The sequence below is a fragment of the Charadrius vociferus genome, unplaced genomic scaffold (assembly GCF_000708025.1).
Source record: "Charadrius vociferus isolate BGI_N301 unplaced genomic scaffold, ASM70802v2 scaffold593, whole genome shotgun sequence".
Lineage (NCBI taxonomy): Eukaryota > Metazoa > Chordata > Aves > Charadriiformes > Charadriidae > Charadrius > Charadrius vociferus.
Window position 1 is genome coordinate 2,064,770 of NW_009647739.1, and position 17,135 is coordinate 2,081,904.

At 41.0% G+C, this 17,135-nt stretch overlaps 1 protein-coding gene across 1 annotated transcript in view; it reads right to left on the reverse strand.

Annotated features, from left to right (window-relative positions):
* CLUAP1 (clusterin associated protein 1) overlaps nucleotides 1-17,135 on the reverse strand; it is a 70,551-nt gene that overhangs the window by 45,736 nt on the left and 7,680 nt on the right. The window contains exons 5-7 of the mRNA XM_009881943.1: nucleotides 3,527-3,610; nucleotides 1,643-1,776; nucleotides 312-453 (exon numbers count right to left, since the gene is read on the reverse strand). Coding sequence (XP_009880245.1) covers nucleotides 312-453; nucleotides 1,643-1,776; nucleotides 3,527-3,610 — 360 coding nt within the window. The remainder of the gene's footprint in view (nucleotides 1-311; nucleotides 454-1,642; nucleotides 1,777-3,526; nucleotides 3,611-17,135) is intronic.

Consider the following 17,135-nt stretch of genomic DNA (forward strand, 5'->3'; position numbering starts at 1 on the left):
TTAGAAATGCTGAAAACATTCTTCAGGAACAAAAAACGTCAACTGAAAATGAGTTGGGGGAGTCAGAGACTGGAAAGGGGCATTTACCATTACACTGGTTTGACTTCAATAACTCCAAAAATAAAGCTGTATTATCATGCTTGTCCAAGTGCAGTCACACTTACTGGACTGTCAGTAAACTGCCAGTCACTCAGAGCCGGCTCTACAACTAGTAATGCGCTGCTTTGGCAAAGGGTATTAAACCATTTTCTGTTATAAGGCCAAGAACTACAGGATATACAGTCTGGCTGAGCATTTCTAAGCTGTTTTACCTCAAACATCTCTTGCTCTGTCCTACGATGATCATCCAGGAGTTGCTCCATGTAGGTCAGATTATGGAATTTTTCTATATAAATACTGTATTGTTTCTGCAGTTGCTCCTCAATCTTCTCATACTCATCCATAAAAGCAGGCCTGGAGAGAACAAGCACAAACTACTCAGCGAAATATTGACCTGTATACGCAGAACTCTGAAATAAGCATTTTTGGGTTTGCAGCTTCTTTTCCACGTCTACTAAACTAACCTGAAAGGACCTTTTGTTATTAAGGTTCCACACTACTTTAGAGACTAAAAGCATACGACAGAAAATCTCATTAAACCATCCTGCAAAAATTACATATAGCAAAGGAAAGGTTATTGCGTACCCACTACCATTTCCTTTCAAAGAGGCAGAAAAGCAGCATTTTGGCCCCTTTCGCAGGCAAAACTAAGTTAATTGTCCTGCTGTTCCATGACTCCAAAAAACTAGCTTGTAGCATGGCTGGTAAACCACCTACTTTGCCAGAGACTTATTTGCTATAAGAATGTGCTGTATCATTACAAGCATAACTGGACTTGACACCAGTAAGTGACAATGTCCTTATACTACAGAGCTAACAGTGGCACCCCAAAGAACACTACTGCTCTTTGATGCTTCACATCGACCCAATACACTTCCTCCAAAGTGTTACTGATCCAAATGTGTACGTGAATCAATGTCATTCCTCCCACCACTCATTTTTCTAATTTTTTTTATTTTTCATATTAGGTCAAAAGCAGAGCATGATCTTGCAGATTGTATAAACCTGCAGTTTAATTAAGGGCAAGAAATCAAACCAAACTGTGAATCTGAACATCTTGATTTTATGGTAGGCTGTACCACTGCCTAGAGGAACTGATCCTAACAAGAGATGCATAATGAACTTTTTTTAATTGGTGGCTAAGCAGGCTAGAAGCCTCTGGCAACAGAGGGAATGTTTGCACCAGTTGCCGTTTTCAGCAGAACTACCTGACACAGCCTATGTTTAATGACAAAGGAAAAGACATGCTACCTGCCCGTTTTGTACAGCTCAAGCAGCAATTAAGCAACCTCAACAAATAATATTCTGGCCACTTTTAACAGCCCTGAAATTCAGATTTCAAATACATGGTAACAGAAAAATGAAGAATTACAATCCAGACTGGACACTTCTAGAGGAGAGACCCTCTCTCTTCCGCAGACCATCATCTCGGTCTCATTACAGACTTCCCTCCTCCCTGCTCTAAGCATTAACAATGCACAGTTCCATCATTTAAGCTAACACTTCTTATTTATGCAGTACATAATCAGTTCATAATCTTTACCGAACACTCTGTAGCGTCTGTAGCCTCTTCTGACTTCTTTCCAGTTCCAATTTTCGTTTTTCAATCTTGGCTTCCAAATTGGCTTCATCCAAAGCCACATTATTCAACATGTCTTTAGTCTTTTGGACTTGTTCCTAAAAGAGAAGGATGGTGAACCATGGCTTGCACTGGAATAATTAGAATTATCTTTCAGATGCTGACTGTTCTTCTGTACAATCTCACATCTCAGGCTATCAAATAACTTTATAGCAATGACTTAGAACATAAACCGGCCAGGCAAGGAAAGTTATCTTCAAGATAAAGGTCGCTTTTATAAAGAACTTACTCTCTCCAAATATCTGCATCCTTTTCTAAGTCTTGCCTTATCCATCTTTTCAAAATCTGGGAAGCATCCTGAACATTGCAACACATGCTACAGGAACCAGAAGGGGGAAGTGGGAATATTCCAATTTATTACAGTGAGCTGAGGACATTCAGGAAATCACGAGAGTCTTTTGAGTGAGAGAAAGAGGACTGCACACTTGCCGAAATTCCAGCAGTAACTGTTAGGTGCTGCTCAGCTACAATAGGTCATTTCATTAACTGGTCCAGAACTAAAACAGCTGAGGTACGTGTTATTGATATTTCCCAAGAAGCCAATTGCTGTACTAGGCTGCTGTTAGTTTATTAGCACTACTGCCCACAATAGCACTGCATATTAACAACATTTAGAATTTATATAGACCGCGAGTGGGAGCAGAAACATAAGGAAGGATCGCCTGGAGTGTCTATTGATTATGCACTGGCTGTTTAAATCTGGAACTCTACTCCTTGTAATTATACAATTGGACTGGATGCAGTTTGCAGTTAAATAACTTATGGTAATCACTAGGATTTAATTAACCACCATACTTGCACAGTGGCTGTGAGTGCAGCTAATGGTTCAGAAATACAGGAACCCAAGCACTGGAGCAAGGACAGTGTGGCCAAGACTGGGACAGACAAAAGGTCCTCCAAAACAAGAACCATAACGATGTACTGGCGTGGCGCTAATTAGCACAGTGCCAGTTCTTCTCACCCCTTGGCCAGCTCAGCCATCCTGCTTCCAGAGCCCAACTTCACAACTCCAGAGGTATCAGCACATGTCGAACTACCAAGCACATGCCGTGCAGCCCTGACTCTGCGAAGTTTACATGGCTTATGCAATGTAGGTGGGATGTAGATTTCTGTGCTGATTTAGGCAATTTTTATCCTTCCTCTAGAGCTTCTGGGGTGACTACTGAGCTCCTAACAGAGGCAGGGAATATGACTAAAATGCGGAGGGGTTTTCTGTCATTTTCTCTTAAGAGAAAGGCCAAGGGAGGCCAAGTGCAGTTCTTTGATGCATCAACTGGAGGAATGTTTCTCCGTATTGAATGAACACAGTTATACCGTGCAACAGTCTGAAAGCAGAGCAGGTCTTAACATGTTCTCCTAAGTAGCACTGCTACTGTTTACCCTTTCTGCTGCAGGCTGTGATTTCTGACTGCCAGCTCTCAGTCATCACTGTTCAGACACCTCCTTCACTCTGCCAGGAAAGCTATCAGTTTCAATTAACAGGCTTGTTCACTTTGAACACAACAGATTTCCCAAATAAACCATCAGGATCATCAGTGACCATATTCATTACCACGACACAAGGAGTCATCACAGACTGCTCTCTGCCTTGATGAACTTCTGTTCACACATCTGATGTTACCTAAAGACCAAAGTCTGCATTAGGAGTGCAGCACTACTTGGTCCAGCCAGCTGAAGGAGATGTGTGCTTTAGCACTCTTAACCCAAGGATGTTTATAAAAAGAGCTCTGTTCTTCTTGTAGGAGAGGAATGATAATTTTGCGATTAAATAAATATCATTTTGCTTACCAGAACACAGTCAATGGCAACTTTCATCATCTTCTCAGCCTCATTGATCTCCAAAGGTCTGGCAATAGATTCTGTTCTTGCTTCCTATGAAATAAAGATACAACAGTATATTTAAACACTACACAAAAGAACTAATATATGCAGAACTGAGGGTGGCCAAACAACAATGATATGATCATCTGCATAGTAAGTGGAGGGGGATTTAGTGTTTATTCACCAAGGCTCAGATGATTTAAAGAACAGGAGATGATGAAAAAGTCAGTTAAGTGAGGCTGAGATTAACACTGAGCAATTAAGGCATCTTTTCAAAACAAGGTAAGTGCTACTGTCTGAAGTGCAAGTATTCTTGAATGCAGATTTTTTGGTTATTACATGTTGAACAAGGTATGGAACGTAGCACAGAAGATTTCATCGTCTTTACAACAGGACCCATGAAAACAATAGTGCAGGTGGATGAGCAAGTGTCACAAAAATTGTGGAGAAACCAGCACAATGAATCCATCTAACTCATCCAGGCAGCTGGGGCAGTCAGCCCGTGCCTCCTACGCCCATATGAAAGTCAGATGATGGAGATGTATGGGCTTCTCCAATTCTGATAACCAAGTAGTTCAGAATCCTCATCAAAACAGTGATCCTTATTTAGATCCCAAAGGATGAAAAAACCCTCTTCCATCCTCGGCAGTTTTGGGGGCAGATGGGCTTAGGGATATTCAGCATGCACTTGTCTGTACGGTGTCTCACAACACTGACCTGGTCATTATATGAAAACATTGGATTACTTGTTTGCTACTGGGATGACGGGAGGGAGATTTTTGCAGCTAAATGTCCTTAAAATCATCTTATGTTGGCAAACCGTTTGGTAACAGGTGGATAAAGATGGAAATAGCATCTCTGTAGAAAACATCTGACTAAGAATCTAAAAACACTTCATACACATTGCAAGAGGCTGCACCCAGCCTACTACAAGCTGAATTCTGGCAGCAGATACAATTACTCTGTTAAGTTACCATGCCAGACACTCCAGGTTGCACAGGCAAGTACTAGCAGAGGCAGCCTAACTCGCTCTCCACCAACTCAAGTTCAGGGGGTTGCACGGTGAACCCAATCAGGGAGCTCATCCAGCCAAAAAAAATCAGCTTTTTGTGCTGTGCTTATTTCTCTGCTGGATCAGCTCCCTGAATGAGCCTGCCACGTGCTGCATGAAGGCTTTTTTTTTTTTTTTCCTGGCACAAGAAAAGAAATAGAAGAAATACTATGCTAGGGATAGTGACAGGAGCTACATCTGTTAGCGGCAATGACAGCTTACTCTGCCTAAAGCGCTTGTGAACATTCCCCTGTCCACACAGAAATACAAGCTCCAAGCAGCAGAAAGTTAATTCGATTGAAAATAAGACACGAAGAGTCTGCACAATACATATTCCTGAGTAACTCCACAGGTAGACACTTTTGGAGGAAGACTGGCCAAGAATAATGTAGCTCAGTAGCTATTCTGCCAACATTATGCATTTAACAAGCTCAACAAAATGCCTATTTATTTGTGAGGACTTTGCCTGAACTGAAATAGCAGCCAGGATCAGCCTGGTGCAGACACAGTCCTGCCAACTGTACTCTCTTCTTCTGACGGCAACGGCGAGATCTCCGCTACAGAGCGAATACATTTCAAACAAAATGGTTTATCACTCAGCAGGGAGAAGGAAATGATTTTCCTTCCCACTTTCAAAAGAGATAAAAAAAAACCAAAACAGCAAGGACCTTAGTTTTTAATTATAAACAACTCCCTTACCAATTTCCTTGCAGTAGCCTGGTAAAACACCCACCGAACACGTACAAGTCCCTGCAGCTTGTCTTGGGTCAGGGTAACCAATGGGTTTTAGATAAATTTCTGAGGATCTACCCTTTGAAGTTGGAATCATTTATACAAGTTTAATGTCTTTTCTTCTTCTACCTGTCCTCGACTACTCACAGAAGTTTCACATACAGACCACAGTCTTTACGCAGGAATCCACATCATTTTCTACACAAGGTTGAGTCCTACAGTCACATCTGCTTGGAAGGATCTGGCAGGCCAAGGAAGAGTAGTGTAAAAGCAGAAATTTGTATTTTCAGACTGCGGAGTCAGGGCTAAACTGGAAAAGGAGAAGGTAGGGGCAGTTAACCTCCTCACAGTGCAGCAGACCGAGACCAGAATCGAAGTGGACCATTACAGCTTCTGTACACACACGGCTCCTCTCTAAGACTCTGCATTCGTACATACATTTTTCATTTCACTGCTACAAACAGTGCCATTAACCCAATTTTGACACTTTGGAGTAGTAACTGTGAGTGGAAAATATAGTAACTATAATGGAAAAAAATAGTAACATATAATAGAAATACAATGGGAAAATCAATATATGTTGAGGGTATCAAAACTGTTGACAATTTTTTTAATGGATGTTTGTAACAGCTTCCCTGGGTATCCGTCCCTGGGCCATTTCCTGTTAACCTCTCCAAGAGAAAACTTCTATTTCTAACATCTCTTTCCAGGAAGGACGCTGCAACTGGCCATATAAAAGAGAATTAAAAGGAAGGCAGCTCGCATAAATATGCCTGGATAAAAATAACTACTCCACGAAGATTATGAAGACGTTAGGAAAAGGATTTACTTTAAAATACCAAAATTGGTCGATTTAAACATTGTTAAGCCATTAGCAAGTTAAAGAAAATTAATTTAACACAACCCCTTTGACTATCTCCGACTCCTCACACGAGCAAATAAAGCACATTTTCCCTCCAGCCCAACTCACCCTCACTAGTATTTCTTACCCAATATAAAATATGCAGTAGCACGACAACTGAGATTTTTAAAATCTGGCTTTACACAAAGGGTCTTCTGTTCACGCTTAAATCTGTGGATACAAATAAGCTGTGTACTTGAAGGCAAAACCAAATGCCTAAATTTGCCCAAATACCAGGTATTACATTGTCACCGGCTGTACTCACAATTCCTCGTGCTCAAAAAACGTGTGTAAATGAAACAGCGCTGAAAAATACGGCCACGTTCATTTCCTTTTAAAGTAATGTACTCTTTGCAATTAGGTGTACTAATCAGAATATGCATTATAATACACAAGAGGAATTAACCATCAAAAATAGAGTTCTCGGGAGAGATGAAAAATATAGAAAAAAATTATCAAGGCAAGAGGAGGTAAGAAGCAGAACAATTTAGGACTACACCTGGTAATTACAACTTGAGAAAACAAACATATGCAAAACCAGAGAGGTATTCATGAACAAGCTGATTGTTTACCACTTACCAGCGCTTCCTGTTCAAAGTGTCCAAGAGCTCCCTGGCTATAGTTTTACATGATAAATACTAATTAAAAATCAAGGAAGCCAAGTGTAAAATTATTTTTGATGAACTAAAGCTGACAATTATTAAAGAAAACACACGAAGGCACGCAAGAGACACCATTTACTGGCATTATTTATCTTCCCTGGTTGGACTAATATTTGATGCTGCATGGAAGGGCTGAGACTTTAATTCTTCAAGTTTTGAATCTTTGGACAAAGCCAACTGGAAGCACTAACAAATTAGTTGGCTGGTTTAGACTTGAAAACTTTGTTTTCTTTGGAAATGAGAACTTCATTACAAAGTAAGAAAGATTTCTAATCAAAGACTAGCTGCCTGCCCAATCAGGCAGAAGAGAGCACAGCCTGACAGGACGTTCCCCACAGGACATGGAAAGTTAGCGCTGAAGCCAGCTCTGCCCAAATTGCACCAGTTTTGGCATCAAAAGTGAAGATAAATTTCCTTAGAGCAAAACTGTCCTGCAGTCATTTCAAGAAATAACACTGATCTTACCGCCTTCAAAACCCCATCTGTCTAAAGAATTTACTCGTCTCAAATCTGCATCCCTGCTAAGCGATGCTCCCCTGGGTCAAACACCAGCGAGGGAGAAGGCCAAAGCAGATCTTCAGAGCAGAAGCCCAAAGTTCTGTCCACAGGAATCAGATCAGCTTCCTGGAAGAGGCAACAAGCTGCTGTTCAGGCCATTTGCTGCAGGAACCACCTTTTGGCAGAGAGAATTCAGCCCGACACAGAACCGCAAGTTACCATTATTCTCAAAACACTCAGTTTAGTGTCGCAGTGCAGCTTCTTTCTGCCAAAGGACAGCGAAGCAACTGGTTCATCTAACGAGGAGTTCTACCTTGCTCAGCAAAAGGCATTCTGTAGGATACAAATACAGAGGTAGTAACCTTACCAAACCCTCTTGTAGCTTTACTACCAAATACCCAGCTAAATGTAAAAAAGCTGTTTGAAAAATAAAATGCAGAAAAGCAGCACAGGACTTGTCACTAAAGATCTATTCCACAAAACTCTGCAGCCTCAAATTTCCTGGGTGTGGAAACACAGGGATTTCTCTGCCCCTCCAGGATCGTTAGGGAATACCTATCTTTTATTCAAAGTGTAGTAGTACCTTTTAGGGTACACACACAATCTCTGAAATACATGGTAACACGCAGGTGACTCCATTGCCTGAACAGTCTGATCTCCCAGGTATGCCTCAAATCCCGTATTATATTTGCCAGCCCCCTTCAAATGTCTTGGACACTTTCAGACATCTGAAATAAGACTGTGTGTGTATATTTAGGTGCCTGTATCGCATGTTAAAAAAAAAGCACAGTACAGCATTGTCATCTTCCCAAATACCAACCTACCACCACAAACAAAAAGACCCAGATAAAAGCTCCTGAAAGTTTGGATTCGGGCCCACTTACATGTCAAGTATCAAACAAGAAATATTCTATACTGACAATTAAAACTGTTGAGAAAATGATGCAAAACTCTCCAAAGGCATCAAGAATTAGCAGGAAGCACTACAGAGGGAACCGGTACGTTGCCAAGCATACGGGCTCCACAGACCACATACTGGCAGGGGATCAAGATAACAGCTCCTGGCATCTTCTGACCTTAGCAGAAACTGGTAGCAGCAAACAGCACTTTCGAGGCACACTGTACCTTTCCATTGCATGCAAGATGTTATAATCTGGTTCAGAATCCTCCGATGAAGGAAAATGTTGGGAGGACTTCCAAGAAAGCACTTCTATTGACTCAGTCGCAGCTTGGCTCGTTTAGCTTAAATGGGAATGGGAAGTATCTGTACCATCACCTGGCCTTCTGCTGAAAGCTGAAGACCTTCTCAAAGCTGACTGTCCAGGCAGTAACAGGGATACTGGCACTTGTCTACACGTGGAGGCTCCTGCAAAGTGAACTAAAATGCAGATTTTGAGTCTGCTTGCTACTTGGCATTGTCCTGCTGAGCATACGTGCTAACGTGTAAGAGGTAATGCATTCCACTTCATCCCACCCCTGGTGACACTCCTGCCTCCCTGGGTGCTGCAGTGTCAATGCAGACACTGAAGCCACCCTAAATTCACACGCTCCCTTGCTGCACAGTAACGTCGCCATGCAGAAAGCCAAATGCACAAAAAGTGGGGGCCACAGGACGCTGCCATCTTTGCGAATGCACCCCACCACTTCCTTTGCTGCGACTTTTCTCCCCCAGGAGCTTTATACTCTGTTAACAACAAGAAGCCACTACAGCGAAACCATTCTGCAAATGTGCCCAGTGAAGCATTTTCAATTGGTAATGGTTTTCCATCATTGTGCATCAAAAACTGATAAACCAGCTTCCTGCATGCTTGAGGTATGGATAAATGGATGCACATATCTTCTGAACTGCAGCAAGGAACCAAGACAAGTAATTAAGCATGACCAGCGCACAAGTTACTCACGATAAATGTGATGTAATGTACATATACGTTGATGTGCATGAGATCTAGTAGAGGTTTCTAAACACCTTCTTTGTGATAAGGACCAGAAATGAAAGCTTTTTTCCAGCATAATGGTCTTTGCACCAAATGTTTTTTTGACCGCAGGCTAAATCCTTCCTCGTTTTTCAGGAGTTCGTAAGCCTGATGCATACGAAAGTTCCCGCCTCGCTGCCACTGTATGTTGCCTTCAGTCTTAGTCCAGGAAGCATTTTACATCCCGTGCTCCATGCAAATATGAGTTTTCCAACTACTGCTGTCTATGTAGGCTATAAAACTCTCCTTTTGGAGAGTTTATTATTCAGGAAGTTTACTAACACACACTGTGATCACATTTGGCCAATATAGGGAATGGATAATTAGGCATCGTTATATATGAATACAAAGGTACAGGAGGGACATTAAAAATAATCCAGACCTTCTGAAGGAATCTGATACTTCCTAAAAGCCTATTTTCCACCTCAAGAGATGAGAGCTCAAGCTAATTGAGAATTTTGCTGCTTCCAGGCTCCCATAAAGCTATGCTGCTTTCTCATATGCTCATCTCAGCAGTCCACAAAGGGAATCCAGAGAGACATCTCCCTACTCAGCAACACAGAACCCTCAATCAAAGACAGTGCCTGAAACCCCCCGGCTATCCCGATGCATAAAAAGCGTGCCACAAGATCTGAGATGAAGAACCAACTGGAAAGCATAATTTTTCTGCAGACCAAAAAGAATCAGAAGGCCTGCCTAGCCGGATAAGAAGTAATCTGAACATATGCTTTATGACAGAAGAAACCCCTTACAAATGCTGAGGCACGAAAGGGAACTTTAAACCCTTTCTGACAGGCTGCTATGTTCCCTCCCCACACACCCCTCCAGCAGGTCCACCCGTCTTCAGGTTCAAGAGCTGATTCCACTGAATTACCCTCAGCTTATGAACCCCAGCCTGTGCTGACATGTTCCTACATCCTTAAAACCCTCACCTTTCTTTTACTTCATGTAAGGTTTCTTCGCACGCAGCATTGGTAAAGCTTGGATTAGTCCACAGGATTACAGGGTGTCACTTAATGGGTCCTTAACCAGTAGGTGGCTTGTGATGTCTCTTCCAGAGTCTGGCAACAGGACAAGAAACGTATCTCTTCTAGCAGAGCAAAAGCTAGGTTTGTGACTGGATTTCCTAACATAAACAGATAGAAATGTCTTTGGACAGGCAGGAGCTTGCTTTCTGTTTTTTAAAGGGAAAAAGAGCAGGGTCATCAAAAAGGCGAGACACCCAGTCAGGCAAAAATCTTTTCAGTTTCTACTTTTATCCCTATTCTCCTGTAACAAAATTAGAAATAGTATTTCCTTTCCTTATAGATAACATATAAGAAAACTTCAGGAAGTCTTGGGGGGGGGCAAAAAGCAACAAAAAGGAGTATATTTTTCAGCAGCACCTTTCAGACCTCAAAGATACATGGAGACATCGTGCAAAGTCGCAGGCATTCTGTATGCGGCAATACCACCTAAAGAGATAGTTTAAGCTTTTAATTCACATCAAGCCTTTGACTTCAGCAAACACTGCCATACAAGCCAGGTTTCCATTCCCAGCAAAGCTTAACCAGCAGTAAGTGGAGTGGCTGTTGTATTCCAGCAACAGAAATAGCAGGTGGCTCTCTTTGGGCAGAAAAAAGGGCATTTTAAATAGCTAAAAATAGCTAAAATCATTGTCCTTATATTTAAGCGAGCACATTTTCCTCTTACGTAATTAAAATTTTGACATGGCTTTGAGACACATACTTTGTGTCTCGTGAAGGAAGGTTAGAAATAACGAATAACCAAAACCTCACCAGGTATCCAGAAGACCGTTTCTGATTTAGCCCAATTAAGTGGAACTTCTTGCAGAGTCATACAGGTTTTGACAAATGCTGTGACATAAAAAAAAGATGGTTCAAATGCAATTTTCTTCCCAGCCAAGCTAGAATGGTTTTTCAAAACAGTCTAGAACTGAGCTACAAGAATTCAGATCTTCCAACTAGTCGACAAAATCCTGAAGGCATTGACATAACTGGTCCCCAAACTGCGAGGAGAAATGTTCCACCCAGCAACTTATAGCTGATGCTATGTGTCCAAGCTAAATACTAACGGGAAGTTTGCTACAAAATCATTAGTTACATAAAACACATATCCACAAGTGTTATATCCACACAGCATATAACCATGGTTATGGTTACAGCAATCTAAAATATAGGCCAATATTGATTCAAATACATCTTACAATTGCAAGGTTTAATTTTGGCTTCAGTTTTACACGGCTTCCCACTTCGCAAAAAGCCCCTTTTCTCAAGGCTGATCGGTTAGGTTTTGGTTTGAAGCAGGACAGTTCAAAAAATCTGAAGCAAAGTAGGTAATTCTCCAGAGTTCTGGCAATTCCAGGTTACAAATTTCTACTAGACGATTTTTTTTCCTCCCTGATGGGTGGCAACTTTGTAGCCAAAGCACAGGAAATGAGAGAAATTAGTTTATCAGCCTCCCCCAGGCAGCCTCTCCTACCCAGAACTAACATTTGGCAGATGGAAAATGTTTCCAACGTTACAAATAAAATAACTTTTTGTAGTTAACTTTCAAAGAGCAGTGAATAATGCAGCCATCACTCAAATCAGATCTACCTCTCTACAGAAAGAGCAGGCGGCAAGCTACAACAGCGTGAGAGGGGGGAGGCAGGGAGAAGGGCTCTTAATCAAAAAGCTGGGAATAAAGAGATCCAAGTTAAATGGCCGTAGTGGCAACTCTTTTCATTGTAACTAATACTGTCTCTGCTCCACAGCTGGATCTAAACACCTTTGGCTCTCCTAAGAGTTTAATTCAAGCGTTTCACAAAGCGAAGTCAGTAAAGACATTCTCAACGACTTCCATCAGTTTTGCGACAAGCTTAGACTGTGTGCATACACAACAATAACGCTCACAGCAATACCCTGTGCTTAGAAATTTATCCTCCATAGATTGGCAAATACTTCATCTGGCTGTTAAAGGCTTTAATCTACAAAATTACAGAAATTACTTTATTTACACAGGAGGATACAGAGGGAATAAACAGTTTGTTCAAGGTCACAGACGGAGTAAGTGCCAAGAGGAGCATTAGAAAACAAACCCAATGTGTTGCCCGTCTTCAGCACGAGCTAAGTACATTAAAAAAAAAAAAAAGATTATTTTCATTTTTCTTCAGTTTCACACGGCTGAGAGCTAATTAAGAGGTAAATAAAATGAGAACAACCTTGAGAAGGTCAGAAATCTTTATGCCTGCCACCAGCACAGAGGCAGTTTTATTCTGGAATTTTTTTGCTTCATTATCTTACCACGTCTAATAATTCCGCAAGTCTAAGCAAAGCAGCTTCTTGACAGGCTCCTGCTAATGTGTCCACAGGACCTCTGGCAGATGCAAAGTGGCAGGCACTCAGGGTCAGTCAGCTTCGCTGAGGCGTTATCAATAGCTGCGAATTCTTCCTTTCGGATTTTGGACGTTCAATGTATGATAACTCAGGAGCGCCCTTCCTCAACTAAGCACAACTGACCTTGAAAGTCATTACTGCTTTATTTTGTGCTAAAGAATTATTTGGATCACCTCATCACCCCTCCCTTGCGGCAAAGATTCATCTTGCCATTTTCCCCATGAATGATGCATCACCGGCTGTTACAGGCTATAGAGGACCACTGATTTTTCCAACATCTTTTGGCCACTGACAAGACTGCAGCCGATAGCTGTGCATGTCCAGGGGCAGCCACCAGATGTGAAACCCAAAGTCAATGCCTAGTGAAGTGGTGCTGCATTTCGCCTGAGTACTGACATTAATTCTATTGCTGCTTCTCTTGATCTTGGGCCTGACAGGCTTAATCACAGCACTGGTATTTTCAACTTCTTCTTTTAATCATCATAAGCATTTAGCATAGTGTACGAAGAGAGAGAAACAAATCCAAACAAAATCTCCCATCCCCACCTCAAATCCAAATCAACCTCCACCTTCCCCATCCAAAAAAAAAAAAAAAAAAGCCAGAAAACAGATTAAAGAAAACAGGAACTCAAAGTGTCTAGTTACTCTTCCAAAGCTAGTTGTAAATATTCTGAGAATTAAGGCTACATAGTAATTCAATGCAGAGGAAGTTCCCCTGGCAGTAAAGGAAACACTGAAGATGAAGGCATACATCTCCACACACAGAATTTGCTTTTCAGCTGGGCATCTCATTGTGTTGTACCAATATCCACTCATCGACGCCTCTACGGTGCTGACATCTATCAAGTTGACAATGATTTTACATATGAAGAACCAATTACAGAGTGCTAGGAACCAGCATATTCAAAACCAGACTCTACGAATTCCAACTTTGCAATTTCTACGCTCTAAGACTTGGACCAGTAAAACTGGAAACTATCTTGCAAATGTAAGCATTAAATGTGTTTTAAAAGACAAATTCAGCGTCTCCACCATTGCACTGCCATAGGACGCCAACAACCTACACTGTGCTCACCCACAGTTGGTCTAAAAACAACACAGCTTCATTGGAAATCACCAATTAATTCCAGAGACCCTGTGGTCAAGTAAGGCTTTTCATCCCTTTCCCCCTTAGTGCTGAATTGCTCCCCAAAGTTCACTGAGCCAAGCTTCATTTTCACAGTTACCTGCACATGCAGCATCTGTACTTCATCCCCTCCACAACCCACCGCACAAGTTGGGATCCACTGCCAGCAAGAAAGGGAATCTCTTTTCCTGCCTGCAGGCCTGGAACAAAATTACTTCTCTTCACATGTAAGCTTTCTGCTGCCTTAGGATTGTTAATCAGGTAGTGCCTTCCTCTTCTTTTTCAAATACAAAAATCTGATTTCTTTTTTAAACCAAAAATGACATTCGTGATTTTCATTTGATGAGAAAAGTATAGTTTTTGATTGGTTTTTCCCCCCCACAAAAATCTTAACTAAACAGCATCATAACCTGAATTCAGAAATGAAAACCTGTAGGTTTTGTTTCTTGTGCTATTCTTAAATTAAAGGGGTTTTTACATTATAGATTAACTTTGAAAGTAGTTTACATATAAATAAGAACTATATATTCAGTGAGGATATAATGTATTTATGAAGGCGTCAGAAAGGCACAGTACCACATTTCCAAGAAAATGAATACAGACTCAAACTCTTCCCAATAAACATGCACATGCATTTACATCACTATGTATCTACACTACATCTAACAGAACCATTCCGCTAATAAACTCTTCCCTGGCTGACATTTGTTTTCATTCAGAACGCAATTTATTAGAAAAAAGCGTTCCATGACTTGAAACAATAAAATTTATCTAGCGTATAAGGCTCTTCTACACAGTTTATATGTAAATTATGCGCAAAAAGAACTCAAATAAAGTAAGTAAAGGTTGTGACACAAATCAGAGTCAACATTTCTACAGGAAATAATGAGCTTTACTTCACTTTTCCCAATGATCTTTCCCCAAAAGCTGCTCAGGCTGTAAGAACGGACCTAGTCAACCCATTAGTGCCAAATGGTGGTATTTCTTTTACTGGAAAATGAAGGACAGAAACAAGATATATCATCAGTTTGTCTAAGCCTCGGTAGCAAGATTCTTCATTTAAATATTTGGAAATAGATGGACTGGGAGGATGAGGGGGAGAGGTTCAGGGAACATAAAACTACCATGTTTTCAAATTCATTAAAACAATATTACAGCTGTCGATGCATTTTATATACACAACAGGTTTCAGGATATAAAATGTAATGAAAAAATAAACCATACTGCTCTCCTACCGCCCTTTAATAGCACAATCCCTCTGCCCGTGCAATTAATTGCATCCATTACTTAGCCACGCAATGTCAAAAGAAAATAAGCAATGGAAATCAATAATCTTCACATTAAAAAATAATAAAAGTAACCTTAGATTAATGGCAACTCATTTGATATTTACAGACAAACCTCTAATTCGCCACACAAAGTCAGAATTAACTGCACTTCTACTTCTGCCCACCTGATTCTAGGTGGGAAGGCCAGAGGATGCCATCCCTGTCATCTCCGGAGCACCTCACCAAGTCTGTGAGGGATCCGGGGAAGATGGTGTGAAATGAAGAAGGGCTGCCCCTCAACACTGGCTACTTAGAAAGAACCACAGCTCCACTGCCTTCCGCCGGCATTTTCAGACCTAACAGCGATGGAAAAAAACAGCAGCATTTGGCTCTAAAGTCTCTCATTTGATGAGCAAATTTCATACTTCAAGTGAAAGGCCGAGTTGGGTGCTTATAATTAAGAAAGGAAATCTTCACAAATTCCACTGAACAACTGGTTACTGCAACCTCCTGGCTTCTACCCTGAAACTCATTTGCTTCGCTACAGGGTCAAGTCTCAAACTTGTCACACGCTTATGTACCAAACTTGGCATTTAACGTACAAGCCAAAAATGGGTTCTTCAGCTTTAACAAATCACTGAAGAAGGCTGAAACCAGTCACAAATCATAAGGAACAGAGCATGAAAGTCTCTTTGGCTGCTCTCTGGAGGTTCTCACTGTGCTGTCATAGTGTCACCTTGTGCTTTCAGAATATAAACTCAGAGCTAATGAGACAGAAGCAAAGGTCATCTTTCTTAAGACAGGATTTCTTAAAGACAACAAGTTCAATCTGTCAAACCTTTTTGCAAACTATAAACTGTGTACCTATATAGGATTCATTAGTCCCATCTTGTGTCATTACGCCAGGAGAAACACGTGCTCGCTACTGTATATAAGGAACACCATCCTTTTAGAAATTGCACCTTTAAATAGTCTTCCACTGAAGATTTCTTAATGGACCCAATGAGAAGTGGCTGCACTGCAGCACTTACTCATCTCTTGATTTTTCATTTCTGCAGTTGTGTGAGTCCCTTTTCTAGCACCCAATTCTAAAGTGAGTCTGACTCCTAAAAGCCTTGATTTAAAGTGATTAAACAATGCCCAATTTCAAACCAATGCTTGAGTACTTTTTAAAAATGTTGCCTTATACTAACCTATACTTGACTTTTTAGTAGAGTTCTTAGAGATGCTGTACTTAGAAAAAAGAGTTTAATGCTCAGAGCAAACATTCACATATTAGGCAGCATTCACGTGAAAATTATTTCAAAGCCAAGAAATTAAGCAAAGAATGCAAGATGAGAAGCAACTGATTAAGGGGTTTGTGACAATCATACATGTTGAATTAAACAGGCTTATCGCTTCTCTCTCCCATTTAGAATAGTAATGCCTTTCACACTGCTGCATATCATACTAACGTAGCTAGCAGAAAAGGCAATGTTCCCCAGATAATCTTCCCTGTGTATCATCTACCCTTTGAAACACTTATACTCCATCAAACAAAGATCTAGGAGCATTAATCGTCAAGGCACACAGTCTACTGCTCTTACAGGCTGCGCTTCCTACAGCTCAGGTATTGCAAATCTGAAGACTACGAATAACGGTACTCGGACCTTCACGTTTTCCCTTCTTTAAATGTCTATTTTCAGAAAATGAATAACCTCCAGCGTGGCAGATAAATGCATTTAAGAAAATAATTGAAAGACTCGTTGGCAGTGTTTCAGGACACTTCCATGACTTCATGCAAGAGCTTCTGATTTTACAACTAAGCTAAAGAATGTGTGCTCTGCAGGCTTGCGAGGCCTTCAATTACTGTCACAGAAATAATGAGCCTTGCACTTGGAAAACTAAGGGCATTAATTGTTTATCTTTCAGAATATACCTATCCCCACCACTAAGACATGTACATATAAAGTTAGTATTTCCAAACAGTTCTACAGAGACTATTTCAG